Below are 18,080 nucleotides of genomic sequence, written 5' to 3'. Positions count from 1 at the left end.
TGTAGGAGCTGTTCCACGTGTAGATGTATTTCTGGTGTATCTGTGAGGAGGAAGGTATCTCCACTCTTACTCTTCTGCCATCTTGAAGGTCCTCTCTCAGGGTGTTAGTTTTTATTTTATCTTCCCTTATGCTTCCTTCAGTGCTCTTCCTTTATGTAGATCCAGGTTTCTGACCTATATCATTTACTTCTTTTTAAAGAACTTTTTTTAAAACATTTCTCACAAGGCAGGTCTAATAGGAACAAATTCCGTCAATTTTTGTTTGTCTGAGATGACCTTACTTCTCCTTCAGTTTTGCAGGTTAGTTTCACAGGGTATGGAGTTCTACATGGGGAGGTTTTTTCTCTCAATTCTTTAACTCTTTCACTCCACTCTCTTCTTGCTTACATGGCTTCTGAAGAGAAGTTGGATATAATTCTTATCTTTGTTCCTCTGTAGGTAAGGAGTTTTTCCTCTGTTTTCTTTTGAGATTTTTTTCTTTATCTTTGATTTTCTATCGTTTGAAAATGATATGCCTCTGTGTAGTGTTTTGGTAATTTGTCCTGCATTGTGTTCTCTGAGCTTCTTGGATCTGTGGTTTGGGGCCTTGGATTTGTGGTTTCCTCATTTGGGGAAATTTTTCTGTCAATGTTTTTTCAAATAGTCTGTTCCTTCCTCTCTTCTCCTTCTGTTGTTCCCATTATGTATATGTTACATCTTTTGTAGTTATCCCATGCCCTTGGATATTCCGCTCTACTTTCTTAAGTTTTTGTTCTATTTGCTCTTTGAATTTTGAAGATTCTATGGATAAATCCTCTGGCTCTGAGAATCTTTGCTCATCTGTATCCACTTCTACTCATAAACCCATCAGAAGTATTCTTCATTTCTTTTAAGGTGTTTTTTTATCATCTATTTTTGGTTCTTTTTTAGGATTTCCATCTCCCTGCTGACCTTGCCCATCTGTTCTTGCACGTTCTCTACTCTTCTGTTAGGACCCTTAGTATATTAACCAGAGTTATTTAAAATTCCCAGTCTGATAATTCTTACATCCCTGCTGTGTCTGTTTCTGATGCTTTCTCCATCTCTCCCGTCTCTTCGAGTTGTGATTTTGCCTTTTGGCATGCCTTGTGATTTTTTCCTTGATAGCTGGACATGATGAACCAGATGAAAGAAATTTCTGGAAATAAGCCTTTCATGATGTGGTGTAGAGGTGTGGTGGGAGGGCAGTGCCCACAGTTTCGTGATTAGACGTCAGACTTCTGCTGACCCTGGGCTTCTGAACTGTGAATTTTTCAGCAGTTTCTCAGGATTTTTCTCCGCACCTGGGCAGAATGGTTAGAGTCGGCTAGAGTCAGGAATTTCCCTTCTCTTGGGTCAGTTCGGCTCTACAGGGTACACCAGAGCAGGTGGGGCTCTGGTTAACTAGTTTCCCCTGAGGGCAGGCCTTACTGAGAACACCAGGGTGCTCTGACATATTTCACAATGGTTCCTTCTCTCCTCCTCCTGCCAGGAGCTCAAGAGAATTTTTCTTCAGTACTTACTCTGGGAACTTGGTTGAGCTCCTGGAGATAAATCTCAATAAAATTGGAGCCTCTCTATGACTGGGTCTTCCAGAAGGTTTTTACTTCTCCGACTTGTCTGCTCAGAGCTCCCAGCAATTTGTCAATTATAGTCAGGTTTTCCTACCCTGGCACTGGTTCCTGGTGTTTGTACTCATGAGCCCCTACTCTGGTAAGCCTTAGCTCCTGTACTCCGCCGTCTGTCTCTGTTGCCCCGTGTCCTGTCCTCTCTTCTGGATCCAAGAAGAGCTGTTGGTTTTTTCAGTCTGTTCAGCTTTGTACTGGTTGTCAAGACAGAGTGGAAACTTCCAACTCCTTACCTGCAGAACCAGAAAACAGAAGCCTTAAATTAGATTTAAATAAAAGAAACCTACAAAATATTTACAATGTACGTAATTAAGAAAGCTTTAGCAAACATAATATGTAAATTGTTCTTAAACTGTTTTTTAAAATCTCCGAACAATCATTTTACAATGTAAGAAATACAAATGATAAGTGTATGAAAATTAATTTTATTATTAGTCAAGAGAAGGCAAGTGTGTGACTAATATATATTTTTACCAGTAAATTTCAAAATAGTATCTAATGCTTCTGGGGACGTGTGAAAACTATCTACTCACTCTAAAGGTAGTCTGGCAATTTTATTTGTAAAATAAAATTTACACCCCGCCACCACTTCCAAGTATACCTAACTAGGAATATTAAGCAAATATGTTTATTTTAACGTTGTTTGTAATATGTAAAATTGGAAATAATTTTAAAATATATCTTCAGCAGCATAGTGTAAATTGGGATGCAATGAAATAATATCAACTAGCAGAACTCAGTGAAGTGATGGCTTTTATACAGTTATGTTGGAGAAAGTCAAATTATAAGGCAGTATGTATATTAGAATCTGTATACAGATGTTAGCAAACATACACGTAAACTCTTAGCAGTGGTTTTCTCTGAGAGATAAGATTATACTTTTTACTTCCGTGTCGCTTGCTTTTTATCATGAGTGTCTCTCTAAATGAAATAAAATAATATAATAAAATCTTGCTGCTAGAGCTGTTTTTGGAGCATAGTAACAGGCAACTAAAGAAACACACGCATTCATGTCTTATTATCTGTTCTAGAAGATGAAATGGTTTTGACGCAGACAGTAATCCCTTTTTCTCTTCTCCTGCTAGGGAAAGGTGAACATGGGAAACCTTACCCCCTCACTGAAGAGGACCACGATGAGTCAGCTTACAGGGAAAATGGTTTCAATATTTTTGTCAGCAACAACATTGCTCTAGAGAGGTCCCTGCCAGATATCCGCCACGCAAAGTGAGTGTCAGCTCACCTCTGTGCAGAGCGGTTTTTCTTTTGTCTCTTTTGATTCATATGTTTGATGTATATCATGGTGAGATACACAGTGAAAACCTTTGCCCTATTAATTTTATAGAAGCTGTTTATACTCTATAATCATATATATATTTTGGTTTTTGTTTTTTTATTGAAGTATAGTTGATTTACAATGTTGTGTTAGTTTCAGATGTACAGCAAAGTGATTCAGTTATATGTATGTGTATATATGTATATAGTGTGTGTGTGTGTGTGTGTGTGTGTGTGTATTCTTTTTCAGATTCTTTTCCCTAAAGAAACTTAATGGTTACCAAAGGGGAAAGGTGGGGGGGCGGATAAATTAGGATTTTGGGATATATACACTACTATATATAAAATAACTAACCAACATAATCTTAAATACTTTTTATTTAAATTGAAATAACCTTTAAAATTCCAAAAGAGTCACTGTCGACTCTCAAAAACTTAATATCTATCTTCATAATTAAGTTGGCGGTATGATCTCCATTTAAACCGAAGTGCTTTCAGATGACATCTATAACTTTGTGTTGATCACGTACATTATGAAGCTCATGTTTTTCTCTGGTAATTAGTGCTGTCAGAACTGTCTACACGTGCATGCCTTCGACCGACTGCATTCTCACCTCGGCCTTATCAGTGCCATTGTTGTTACATTTTCTTAGAAAGTGCCTAACATGAGTGCATCCATAATCTAAAGGTAATGCTTGGTTGCTCAGTTTCCCATCACTTAGGAATTGCTTGTGGCTTGTCGGTTGACAGTGGGCTCAGTTTTTACTGAATTGTAGCTAAAAATTGTAGTCTGAATGGAAACAAGAAGAATATTACCTACAGTTGGCTGAAAGCCTTCCTCTCTCTGTCCACCCCCGTCTAATCCTAACATTGCTTAATGTACTTTTTTTTCTTGTCTGTTATGGTTTTCTTATTAGCATATGCTATGCCAAAAGTATGCCAAGAACATAGAATGTGGGCAGAATTTGAAATTGTGGCGTTGTCATGCATATTTGTTAAATCTATCCAGCTAATAGAGTATATTGACTTTTGCAGCTCATCTTCCTTTAGAATCATTGGTGTGAGAGAAAGAAAATCGGAGAAAATAAAGGGCATAAATGAAACCAGGACTAGAAATCTAAATTAAACCAGTAATGTACATTACGTAAATCTCCTTGTGCAAAAATAATTAACCCATTAGGGAAAAACAAATCAGTATATTGTGGTTTGGAGGACTACTTTTTAGTTGCCGTATTTTATCTTTATAAAGTTGTTTGTTTGTTTTTTTTTTAACATCTTTGTTGGAGTATAATTGCTTTACAATGGTGTGTTAGTTTCGGCTTTACAACAAAATGAATCAGTTATATATACACATATGTTCCCATATCTCTTCCATCTTGCGTCTCCCTCCCTCCCACCCTCCCTATCCCACCCCTCTAGGTGGTCACAAAGCACCAAGCTGATCTCCCTGTGCTATGCGGCTGCTTCCCACTAGCTATCTACCTTACGTTTGGTAGTGTATATATGTCCATGCCTCTCTCTCACTTTGTCACAGCTTACCCTTCCCCCTCCCCATATCCTCAAGTCCATTCTCTAGTAGGTCTGTGTCTTTATTCCTGTTTTACCCCTAGGTTCTTCATGACATTTTTTTTCTTAAATTCCATATATAGGTGTTAGCATACGGTATTTGTCTCTCTCTTTCTGACTTACTTCACTCTGTAGGACAGACTCTAGGTCTATCCACCTCATTACAAATAGCTCAATTTTGTTTCCTTTTATGGCTGAGTAATATTCCATTGTATATATGTGCAACATCTTCTTTATCCATTCATCCGATGATGGACACTTAGGTTGTTTCCATCTCCGGGCTATTGTAAATAGAGCTGCATTGAACATTTTGGTACATGACTCTTTTTAAATTATGGTTTTCTCAGGGTATATGCCCAGTAGTGGGATTGCTGGGTCATATGGTAATTCTATTTGTAGTTTTTTAAGGAACCTCCATACTGTTCTCCGTAGTGGCTGTATCCATTTACATTCCCACCAGCAGTGCAAGAGTGTTCCCTTTTCTCCACACCCTCTCCAGCATTTATTGTTTCTAGATTTTTTGATGATGGCCATTCTGACTGGTGTGAGATGATATCTCATTGTAGTTTTGATTTGCATTTCTCTAATGATTAGTGATGTTGAGCATTCTTTCATGTGTTTCTTGGCAATCTGTATATCTTCTTTGGAGAAATGTCTATTTAGGTCTTCTGCCCATTTTTGGATTGGGTTGTTTGTTTTTTTGTTATTGAGCTGCATGAGCTGCTTATAAATTTTAGAGATTAATCCTTTGTCAGTTGCTTGATTTGCAAATATTTTCTCCCATTCTGAGGGTTGTCTTTTGGTCTTGTTTATGGTTTCCTTTGCTGTGCAAAAGCTTTGAAGTTTCATTAGGTCCCATTTGTTTATTTTGTTTTTATTTCCATTTCTCTAGGAGGTGTGTCAAAAAGGATCTTGCTGTGATTTATGTCATAGAGTGTCCTGCCTATGTTTTCCTCTAAGAGTTTGATAGTTTCTGGTCTTACATTTAGGTCTTTAATCCATTTTGAGCTTGTTTTTGTGTATGGTGTTAGGGAGTGATCTAATCTCATAGTTCTACATGTACCTGTCCAGTTTTCCCAGCACCACTTATTGAAGAGGCTGTCCTTTCTCCACTGTACATCCCTGCCTTCTTTATCAAAGATAAGGTGACCATATGTGCGTGGGTTTATCTCTGGGCTTTCTATCCTGTTCCATTGATCTGTCTTTCTGTATTTGTGCCAGTACCATACTGTCTTGGTTACGGTAGCTTTGTAGTATAGTCTGAAGTCAGGGAGCCTGATTCCTCCAGCTCCATTTTTCGTTCTCAAGATTGCTTTGGCTATTCGGGGTCTTTTGTGTTTCCATACAAATTGTGAAATTTTTTGTTCTAGTTCTGTGAAAAATGCCAGTGGTAGTTTGATAGGGATTTTTAAAATATAAAAAAATTACTGGTTTGCTCCTTAGGTTTTATGTGAATTTGCATTTCCCAATAGTGTTAAGTGAAGAATTAATGTGAAGAAAAAATCCATTTTCCCCTAAGCTGAATGCTTCATATATTGGACTACACCTTCTATCTAGCAAAATTATTCCCATGTCACCTGAAATTATCTACAGTAATTCCCACTACCAAGAATGTTCTAGTTATGAGAAATTTTCATACCTAATTGCACACCCTCAAAGATGCATTAAATTGCATTGTTGGCATAATAAATATGCTCAGAGCATAATTTCCATCCACTCCACCCCGACATCTCTAATCTTTTCATGCGTATTCAAGTGGAAATATTTGCAGATGAAAGCAGTGCAGAAAATCATGGAAGTCAAAAGAAAGCTGATGTTACTGTTCTCCACAGAGATATTTTTAATGCCACTACCACCTTTTGAGAAAAGATATTCTTAGGCAATAATGGAGAAGAAGATGGAAAAATGGAAAGAAAAACATTTTGAAAATTTTATCAGAGCTACTAAATTTATAGTATTGGAGGGTATTTTTCTAAATGTTAGGAAAGAAAAATATGGCTAAAACATGGTGTGTGACCATATTCTTACTTCCTGAGGCTGGGTATGTAATAGGACAGACGCTAGTAAAATGATACCAAGAAGAGAACTCAAACAAACAGACGGTCTTAACAGAAGATTGGAGAAGCATGCCAGCAGCATGTTAAGTGTGAGAACCCAGGAATGGTCATTTACTTGGTTAGCCCAGTTTCTGACTCTCAGTAATGCAGGAAGCGAGATGAGATGATGCCTCTGATTTTGTCAGCGTGCCACCTGCAGGAAACCGGAAGCCAAAGTCTTACAGGGATCCCGCTGTTTAAAGTCCTGTGCTTTTGACCTCGGTTATGCTTCCCACAATGCAGGCATAGATAATTACAGGAGTATGTAACTCTGTCCTTCAAATTGTAAAAGCAGCTGGACACAGATTCCAGTGTTATCAATTTAAGGAGGCTGCAGGTAATTGACCATGGCTCGTTTATATTGACAGAATCTATGGAAGAGAATGCAAAATGTATGTGACTTTTATAATCAAACGTAACAGTTCTAAGAAACTTTTCATTTGCAGTCAGCCAATTCCAACTACCGGCTCAGAGTGCCAGGAGAGAGGACGTTATTTTTCTTTGCTTTAGGATTTTGCAGTGGAAAATATCCGGGAATACCATCTTGCAATTTTCCTGAACTTGATCGTTATTCCAAAACACATCATCGTGGTTCTTACTACACTGTTCTGCATGATAGGTGACTCTCTGTGTATATGCCCATGCTCTTTACCTCTTCATATTCTCAAAAATGTTCATGGTTCTAGGTGCTTTGACATGCTTAGTGCACAGTCTAGTCCACTGTGAGGAATATTTAGAACATGAATTACTTCAGAAATCCCAATCCAGAGAGCACTTGTATTTGTCTCACTGCTTACTTCACTAGCATAAAAATGAAGAGCTTTCTTTTGGCTTTGTTATTTCATTGAATCAGTAATAGATTCCCATTAAGTAGGAAGCATAGATAAAGGCAAGTCAGTTGGCATGTGTGCAGTAATTTAAATCTATACAGAACAAGAACATTTTTACTTATATCCTAATAATAAATTTCAGTCTTTTAACTTACATTTTGAATTTCTTGTGTTTTTTTTCCAGTTATTTTTAGCATCCCTTTATCTTGTAAATTACGTTTTAGTTTTTCATGCCATCTATGCTTTGGTCTTGTCAAATTTTCTACCTCTTCTTCCATAGTCATAGCCTGACACTTTTGGTTGACTTTTGTACTTTTTTGCAGAAGTATCTATATGATGATAGTTTGAATACTCACTGTTTTCTTCAGTTACTCCCTAATTACGTCTATATCCATAGTACCTGGGCTCAATCTCAGAGCACCTGAGTTCAAGCTGTCCTTAGAACATCTTATTTTTCCCGTTTTATCTAATGCAATGTCAATAAGAATTTTACTATGAGAGCTTCTGCATGACAAATGTCCAGTCACTGGATATCTGGCTGGCCTGGTTAGTTTTTCCTCACCTGTATTTTGATTGTGCGTTTTCTTTGTATTCAGTCACCCATTGGGATGTCACGCCTTTGTATGCTGTAGAACATCTTATTTTGACTCTAAAACATGTATTTAGAGTACAAAATACATATAAAATAAGGGGGAAGAAAACCATGGAAGGATGACCTGCATAGAAAAGAAATTCTGATAAACTTATGCATGAATATATTGTTAACAAGGGAAAACTAAAGAATAGTTGAGCAAGTATTACTCCCTGGATATGAATACATGTATCAGCAGTTACCACAAGTACTCCCAAACCATGCTAGAATTAATGTGTGTAAGAAGAAATTACATTTATGAAAACAGGAAGTATGTGAGATTAGGACACAGAAGAGTCATGAATAATAGGAGAGTTGAGATCAGCTTTGCAGAGAGTTGAGATCAGCTTTGCCGAGAATTCAGGTAAATGCATCATTGATGTAAGGTTCATTCTTTGCTCTTATAAAAGAATCCAGATACCTGTTCATATGCATCCACATTAATTACGATGCAGTTATAAGGCGGCTGAGTAGCTGGGATATTTTTGAGTTAAAGTACTTCTACTCTGAATTGTGGCTGTTCGTTTTCATTTAAATGTTCCTTTTCGTTTAACTTATATTCCCAAGATAAGGAAGTTTTAGCTTCATGCCTTGACAACAAACAAGATACTGAATTTTAATAGAAAATTCTGAGAGATCTCATCTTTTGAAAACATTTAGGAGAATTCTGACAACCTCTTGTCATGATAGCATTATGGGATTGCTCTCAGCAGTGTTGCAGATATATCAGATTAATCTATCACAACCCTGCTCTCTGCACAATTTCTAAACCAATGGAGAGATTGTCTCAGAAATGGTTTGAAAGTAAATATTACCTTTATTATTATTATTACTAATTTATTTATTTACTTTTGGCTGCATTGGGTCTTTGTTGCTGCATGCGGGCTTTCTCTAATTGTGGCGAGCAGGGGCTACTCTTCATTGCGGTGCGCGGGCTTCTCATTGCGGTGGCTTCTCTTGTTGCGGAGCACAGGCTCTAGGAGTGTAGGCTTCAGTAGTTGTGGTACATGGGCTCAGTAGTTGTGGCTCGTGGGCTCTAGAGCACAGGCTCAGTAGTTGTGATGTGTGGGCTCTAGAGCACAGGCTCAGTAGTTGTGATGTGTGGGCTCAGTAGTTGTGGCGCACGAGCTTTGTTGCTCCGCAGCATGTGGGATCTTCCCGGACCAGCGCTCGAACCCGTGTCCCCTGCATTGGCTGGCGGATTCCTAACTACTGCGCCACCAGGGAAGCCCTTACCTTTATCATTGATCAGAGTCTATTGGTGGGCGTGGTTTAGACCTGGGCCAAGCGTGATTTCTAATAGGAGGCGCATTCAGCCTTCCAGTCACAGACATTGCCGAGAAAGGACAAATGCAGAATTTCGGGCATGGAGGGCAGAGGGAGATGTCTGGTCTCTGCACGCAAGTGGGTTCCCGTGCACAAAACTGAAGCAGAAGCTGAGCCAAGCATGATAAACTCTGTAACTCAAACTCAGCAGTCATGTGTCTTTCCTCCTCCTGGAAGGGACGTCTGGGAGGATGGATGGAGAAAGGGTGGGGTGTTAGCATAACAGCTGCCCCTCCACCCAGGACCATCTGTGGAGGGAAGGGACCTCCTCCCTGGATGAATAGGGCACAGTATCTACTTTGTATACAAGGAGAAAGGCAAATTCTCGATATACACAGATTTGGAGTAATTTTTCTTTTTCTATTAGACTCTAAGTCTAATCATGCCTTCCGGAAATTATGTTGAATAATAATTATTAAAAAGTTAACTTTCCTGACTTGGACCGTGACGCTGAACCAGGCAGTTGTCATTCTGATTTTCTACTTACCCACTTTTCTAAGTCAGGGTGCTGACTTTCTTTATGTCTCTCACAGAGTATTAAGATAAATACGATTGGTGTCAGTTCTACCAAATCAGCTGCACCATGATCTATTCAGTTATTTCTTTTTCTTCTGATGATTCTCCTTCTGATTTCCTTCCTTCTTTTGCATTCATATCACGAGGAGATAAAATATAAAGAGATCAAGTGAACTACAATTCAAAAACATAAATTGCAAAAACGATTAAATTTTGGGAGTCAGATTTGAGTTTATTAGGAAAAATAATTATGTGTGTCCAATGTATTTTAATATAATGTAGTGAATGTGATAGGTTGATATTTATTTTAATTGTGTGTGAAATAGAAAGTGTGATTTAACTGCTCTGACTCTGGGCTATTGAATGTTAGAACTCATCCACAGAAATGTTTGAGGTTAGCCATCCAAAAATGTGCAAGGATTTTCTTAAAATTTCTCAAGTTCAAAGGCTCCTCAAAAGCTGGGGAGGCACTGCCTTCCTTTCATGTTTTCATTATGATTTACTTGTGAATTTGATGAAGTATCTTTCTTTCTTTTTTTTTCACAAGTCAATTCTGAAGCAGATTAAGCTAAAGGACTTGTGCACTCCAGTCAGGTGGGAATACTGCCCTGGAAGAGTTTGGAAGTGTATTCTTTGAATCAAATGATGCTCTAGCATAGTGTATGTCTCAGTATGACTGAAAAAAGACAAAACAGTTAACTCCTAAGCAGCAGATCGAGGGAGGAACGACCAGGAACAACAGATAGGAAGTAACCTTTCAAAACTGCAATTGTTTTGAAGAACTGAATAATTATTTGAAGAATATTTTTTGAAACCTGGCTTACGCAACCTAGTGTAGCCATTAGTACATTAGTCTGTTTCTAAGGGCCATTAAAGGAAAGCCATGATAGTATAACAACAGAAATGTACACAAGTATCTCTTCCATTGGCTAAAGCCTGAAAGACATGGAAGAGTTTTTACCACTGTAACTAAAGATGTATGCCTGTTGAAAGGAGAATCCTCCAAGGATAGACAACAGTTCAAGAGTTGTCAGACATCTCATCTCTGGAGTGAATGACAGATCATAAAGCAGATTCGTTGAAAGGTAGAATGTGGACAAACACAAGGGCATGGGGGTGTGAAAGAGTAGCGGTGGGAAGTTGTGCGCACACACAAAGCCTTCTAAAAATACCCTAAGTATGTTATATAACTTTCCCAATGTCACCATTGCTGGTAATTGATGTAAATTTGACTCCAAACCAGGGCTCTCAAACTCCGAAACCTAGTCGCTTATTACTGTGTTATCCTGCTTTAAATCAAGATAAAAATATAAAGGTTGAAATTATAATGAGTTGCGGTGTACTAGCTCGTTAAGATCCCAAAACTGTAATTGCTTTTTAAATTACACAAAGAAACTGGAAAATCAAGTATGAATTAATGATTGATCATTATTGTCATTCATGGGATATCTATTTCAGTCCTGAACATATATATATATATATATTTGTATTATTACATGTATTTTTAATTTTATGTAATTTTATTACCCCAAGTATATAAAGCTTCAAATTGAACGCATCTATTCAAGAGAATAGTAGATAACTATGAGACTGCATTACAACATCAGTGATAGAGAAAAATCGTAATTAGAGATGTGTTAAACTGCTAGGTTTTCACTAGGCAGTCATCACTGTACACTTTCATGGCATCACTGGGAAATAGCAATGTGCTTTAAACTGAGACAGTTATTTCGGTTTTGTGTGACCTTGGTGGCAAAGTCAGCATCTCCAATCAGTGTGACTGCAAAACTATCCAAATTTTAAAGTTCCACTGGAAAAGTAAAAATTATTGAGCTCACAGAAAAGCAACTAGTTTTTGGAAGTTTGACATCAAACTAGAAGACCAGAATTGATCATGGAGTCAATCTTATCAGATTATTATTTTTTAACATTTGAATAATCATAGAATTTTAGTGTTTAGATATGGGAATTTTTCCATAACTGAAAAAAGATGGTGTCTTACACCATAGTCCTATGTTAACATCAGAATTATTAAAATGATGAAAGTCAAAGGCCAAAAGCCATTTATTATGATGGTTATTTCTGTATTGGTCTACTGTTTGGTAATTATATTTAGATCTATAAAAGAAAAAAATATAGATACAACAGAGTCTATGTAGATATTCCATGCCTAGTTGTTTGTGTTATCTACTTACAAACTAAGATACTCATATAGAAATTTCATTGTTAAATTTTAAAGTCACAGATGCTTGAAGTACTCTCATTGCTTTTTTTCCCATATATAAAGTTTTTTTAAAAAATTTTTATTCTAGTATAGTTGATTTACAATGTTGTGTTAGTAAAACATCAACTCCTCCTTCTAGCCGGAATTGAACCAGTGACCTAAGGATGACTATAATGGGAAATGCTACAGTCCTCTGCTCTACCAGCTGAGCTATCAAAGGGAGTACTCTCATTTCCTGATTAGCAACTAGATTGCAAAGTTATCTATACTTTTACACTGTTTCAAATTACTACAATTTATTTATTTTAAAATGCTCTCTTTTGCAAAATTAATCTCATTTACTTTAATAGCAGCCTGCCAGATGATGTTAGCTGTTCTCATAGGACATTGCACATACACAATATTTAGATTTATTCTATATTATGAATTGGAAATTTTGGCTGGTGCCTTCCACTGGAACAGTGGCTCCCTGACAATAAGACTTTGGTTTTCTGTGATCTTCAACCCATGATATAATGTTCATCACGTGATTAATATTAAGTGTTAGGTATTGAATAAGTCCAGAAAAACAAACAAAACAAAAATAACCTCTAGTCAGAATCATATCTGTTAAATTTCAGAATATATCCTTTGTAACCATGATAAGGATCAAATAAATAGAACGAAAACCTCACGTTTGAGAAACTTACGTGATAAGGATCAAATAAATAAAACCGAAAGCGTAAGTTTGAGAAACGCAAATAGATTTGCAATTTTAATTCCTTAAAGAAAATGGAAATTTGACGTATTGATGCATTTTGTTCTGTAAGATTAATATTGCAGTAGGAATTCTAAATTTGTTCCCTCTTCATTATAAATATTTCCACTCATGGAAGTTTAATGAGATAAGAGGTAAGGATTAATAGTTAAGGTTTTTTGTTTAAAAATGTGGGGAAATCTGCCATTTTTGGAAAGCTAACATCATACTTAGTGATGAAAGACTGGATATATTACCCCTATGATCATGGGGTGAAAGGGATGTCTGGTCTCACTGCTTCTATACAAAATTGTACTGTATAATGTAGTCCAGGCAATTAGGCAAGAAGAAGAAGCAACGGAATCCCAATTGCAAAGGAAGAGTTAAAACTTCTCTATTGGCAGATGACATAATCTTCTATCAATGTATAGAAAACCATAAGGGATCTGCTGAGAAAACTAGTAGAACTAATAATGTCAGCAAAGTATTAGAGTATGACATCAGTATATGAAAATCATTTTAGCTTTATACACTTGCAGTGAATAATCTGAAAATACCTCCAAAGAGCTCAATTCACCATAAAATCAAAATGAATAAAATACTTAGGAATAAATTGAACAACAGAGATGTAAAACTTACACTTTGAAAACTACAAAACGCTGTTGAAAGAAATTGCAGAAATGAAGAAACATCCCATGTCTGTGAATCAGAAGAGTTAATATTAACTCAGCAGAACACTCCAAGCAGAGCCGCAGATTTGAAGAAATCCCTGTAAGAATCCCAGCTGACTTCACTTTAGAAGTTGACAAGCTTCGGAGAAATGTCCAAAGACGATATACATATTGCCAACAAACACATGAAAGGATGCTCAACATTACTCATCATTAGAGAAATGGAAATCAGAACTACAGTGAGGTATCACCACAAACCTGTCAGAATGGCCATCATCAAAAAATCTACAAACCATAAATGCTGGAGAGGGTGTGGAGAAAAGGGAACCCTCTTGCACTGTTTGTGGGAATGTAGTGATGCAGCCACTATGGAGAACAGTATGGAGGTTCCTTAAAAAACTAAAAATAGAACTACCATATGACCCAGTAATCCCACTACTGGGCATATACCCTGAGAAAACCATAATTCAAAAAGAGTCACGTACCACAATGTTCATTGCAGCACCATTTACAATAGCCAGGACATGGAAGCAACCTAAGTGTCCATCAACAGATGAATGGATAAAGAAGATGTGGCACAGATATACAATGGAATATTACTTATCCATAAAAAGAAATGAAACTGAGATATTTGTAGTGAGGTGGATGGACCTAGAGTCTGTCATACAGAGTAAAGTAAGTAAGAAAGAGAAAAACAAATACCATATGCTAACACATATATATGGAATCTAAAAAAAAAAAAGGTTCTGAAGAACCTAGGGACAAGACAGGAATAAAGACACAGGCATAGAGAATGGACTTGAGGACACGGGGAGGGGGAAGGTTAAGCTGGGATGAAGTGAGAGAGTGGCATGGACATATATACACTACCAAATGTAAAATAGATAGCTAGTGGGAACAGCCGCATAGCACAGGGAGATCAGCTCTATGCTTTGTGACCACCTAGAGGGGTGGGATACGGAGGGTGGGAGGGAGACGCAAGATGGAGGGGACATGGGGATATATGTATACGTATAGCTGATTCACTCTGTTATACAGCAGAAACTAACACACCATTGTAAAGCAATTATACTCCAATAAAGATGTTAAAAAAACAAAAAAAAGTCAACGAGCTGATTCTGAAATTCATATGAAATTGCAAGGGATCCAGAATATCCAAAACAATCCTGAAGAACAACAACAAAATAGGATAACACACACTTCCTGATTTCAAATTTATTACAAGTCAACAGTAATCAATATCGTGTGTTATATGGATCGACATATGGATGAACAGAATATAACAGAGAGTCCAGAAATAGTTCTGTACATCCACGATCTATTGACTTTTTGACAAGGGTGCCAAAACCATTCAATGTGAAAAGAATGATCATCTAAACAAAGGCTTCTGGGACAACCAGGTAGCCACTTGCAAAAGAATGATGTAGGACCCTTACCTCAGACCACAAAAGATGAGCCCAAAATGTATCAATGACCTCAATATAAGAGCTAAAACTGTAAGATTCAGAAGAAAACACAGAAGTCAATCTTCATGACCTATGATTTGAGAAAGGATTCTTAGATACGATACCAAAAGCACAAGGAACAAAAGAAAAAATAGATAAATTGGACTTCATCAAAATTAAAAACTTTTATGCTTCAAAGGACAGAATCAGGAAGGGAAAACGAAACCCAGAGAACTGGAGAAAATATTTGCAAATCATGTATCTGATAAGGGACTTGTATCTAGAATATATAAAGAACTCTTACAATTCAATAACAAAAAGACAACCCCGTTGAAGCATGGGCATATGATCTGAATAGTCATTTCTTCAAGGAGGATATGAAAATTGCCAATAGCTTCATGAAAAATGCTCCACATCATTAGTTATCTGGGAAATACAAATCAAAACCAAACTGAGATACTGCTTAACACCCACTACAATGACTGGAACCGCAAAGTCAGATAGTAAATGTTGGTGACAATGTGGAGAAATTAGAACGCTTGTACGTTGCTAGTGGATATGTAAAATGGTGTCAGTGCTTTGGAAAATACTCCAGTAGTTCCTCAAATAATTAAACACAGAGTTACCGTATGACCCAGCAGTTCTACTTTTAGGAATACACCCAAGAGAAATGAAAGCATGTCCATACAAAATGTGCACATGAATGTTTATAGCAGCATCACTCACAGTAGTCAAAAGGTGGAAACAACCCAGGTATCCACCAGTAAAGCACTGGATAAACAAAATGTGGTATATCCACAAAATGGAAGATTATTCAGTCATGAAAAGGAATAAAATACTTATAAATGCTACATCTTGGATTAACATTGAAAACATTATGCTAAATGAAAAAAACAGGTCCAAAATTCCACGTAATATATGATTTTATTTGTATGAATGTCCAGAAGAGGAAACTCTGAGAAACAGAAAGTAAACAGTGGTCTCTAGGGCTGTCAGTGGATAAAGAACAGGGGAGTTATAACTAAGGCTATGAGATTTCTTTTTAAGTTGATGAATATATTCTAAAATCTGTTGTGCTAAGGGTTGCACATATCTGTGGATAAACTAAAAATCAATGAATTGTACACTTTAACTGGTACAACAAATAAATTAGATGGTATGTGAATATCTCCCTAAAGCTGTTTGAAAAAAAGATAAATCACTTTCAGTTTTCTCCTAGTCAAATAATGTTATTTACTTCGTTTTTACCAAATCAAGTGATTAATTACTCCGGTAGACCTTCTCATCTGAATCCATGTAATAAGTATGAATCTCTAGGGTTCTCTAACTGGTGTGTAGTGATAAGTACCTGTTATTTTTTTGTGCGATTCAACTGTTTCAGTAACAGAAACACTTATTTTCTGATAAAATTCCATTAAAAATCTGGAACTGCTGCTGTGGAAAGCATTCTTCTCTACAAAAGTGGAGAAGTTCTTAATATTTAAAAATATTTAGTTCATTATTCTGGCTTAAATTTAATCCCATATTATAAAAACATCACTACTTCCGTATGTGTAAAATGACCCCTATAACTGGTGTTTCCCTCCAGCAATCAGCCCCAACTTCTAATAGATATTGATTTCCTCAGCTTCCACCAGATCTTCAGAGCCCTAATTTGACTCCAGACATGACAACGCCACCAACATTTTTCTTGCCCAAGTCACTCATACCTTCCGCGTTATATATTCAGCAGCCCAAACTAATTTTTCAGGCCTGTCAAAGGCAAATAAGTTAACCAGTTATCATTGCTTTATCAAACCCAACTGGCATGGCAAGATTAGAACAGAAAAACGGTGTGACTAAAACTAGCCATTGAAAATTGAATAAGCTGACATTAAAACAATTACTATGTAAATTGATGCTTGGAAATGACATACAGATATGCTGTATAGTCTGCTTGTCAGTAGCCAGATGCCAAGATGACATTTTATTCTGTTACAATTGAGAATGAGACTGAGAGAACTTTAGCTGAACCAAAATGGCTTTGCAAGAAGGCATACAATGGCATAAAGTTAAAAGAAAATAAAGAAGTTTTCTTCCCTTCCTGAACATGAATGATTTCTTTGATGAGATTTAAAAAATTGTGGTTCACTAACAATAATACACTTAGCTATTCTGATAATCTTGTTAGGAAATCTGTTTAAAACAGAACTTTACACAATTGTCTGAATTGTCATCTATCAGGAAAACCGTTTTACAAGGATTTTTGATAGACAGGTAATAAATCACTTAATTTGGGGTCTGTCCAAGGTGCTGTAAACTGGCACTCGTAAATGTATCAAAAGGTGGTCAAAAGGTACAAAGAAAAAACCAAAAAAACCTAGTCTGCAATAGCCATGAGGTCAAGCACTGTAGTATTTTGAATTGTTTTCCCTCCCACACGTATCCCAGTTAAACTGACTGGAAGTGGGTTGGCACTGTCTTTATCACCATTTCAGAGGATTTTCATGATTATTACAAAATAGAACAAAATCATAAATATTTCAAATGTTGGGCCCTAAAGGAAGCCCAAAATATAACTCCCTCCCTGTTTATTATTGCCATTACTATGCAATAACATTTTAGTACATCTAGCATTACATGAAAAATGTCCCAAGTGTTATATGTTTCACATGAAGGATATATGTATGTGCGTGTGTGTGTGTATATAAATCAGTAAGTTGGCTTAATTTACTTACATTTATTGAATCCTACAGTCAATAATTTCGTAATCAACCTTGTTTTTCGGTGGCACGTGGAATATTTACCCAAATAGGCCTATGTTTATGAATAAACAACTCTCAATAAATTTCAACAGATTGAATAATACTGAATATGTTCTCTGACCAAATTTGAATTAAATTAAAAATCAATAATAATAATATATGCAGAAAAGTTGCAAATATTTAGAAATTAAATAACACATTTATGAATTACCTACAGGTCAAATGTGAAACTGGAAAAATTAAAAAGTATTTCAAGTGGAATGTTAATGTAACTACATCCCAAAGCTTGTGTATAGGCTTTACATATAAAGCGCTGCTTATAGGAAAATGTATAGGTTTAAGTGTTTAAATTAAGTATGAAAATTTTCAAATTAATCATCTAGGTAAATAAGTATAAA

At 36.5% G+C, this 18,080-nt stretch overlaps 1 protein-coding gene across 3 annotated transcripts in view; it reads left to right on the top strand.

The window, feature by feature from the left end:
• Window positions 1–18,080, top strand: part of GALNTL6 (polypeptide N-acetylgalactosaminyltransferase like 6) — a 1,150,777-nt gene that overhangs the window by 480,764 nt on the left and 651,933 nt on the right. For 2 of the 3 annotated variants that reach the window (XR_009564434.1, XM_030879235.2), the window contains exon 3: window positions 2,711–2,849. The exons of the other annotated variant lie outside the window; for it this stretch is intronic. Coding sequence is in view for 1 of the 2 variants with exons in the window: in XM_030879235.2 (XP_030735095.1) it covers window positions 2,711–2,849 (139 nt within the window). In the remaining variant the exon portion in view is untranslated. The remainder of the gene's footprint in view (window positions 1–2,710; window positions 2,850–18,080) is intronic. 3 annotated transcript variants of the gene reach the window in all.

The sequence above is a fragment of the Globicephala melas genome, chromosome 6 (assembly GCF_963455315.2).
Source record: "Globicephala melas chromosome 6, mGloMel1.2, whole genome shotgun sequence".
NCBI classification, from domain to species: domain Eukaryota; kingdom Metazoa; phylum Chordata; class Mammalia; order Artiodactyla; family Delphinidae; genus Globicephala; species Globicephala melas.
The sequence above is the reverse complement of the archived record's forward strand: the minus strand, read 5'-3'. Positions and strand labels throughout refer to the sequence as shown.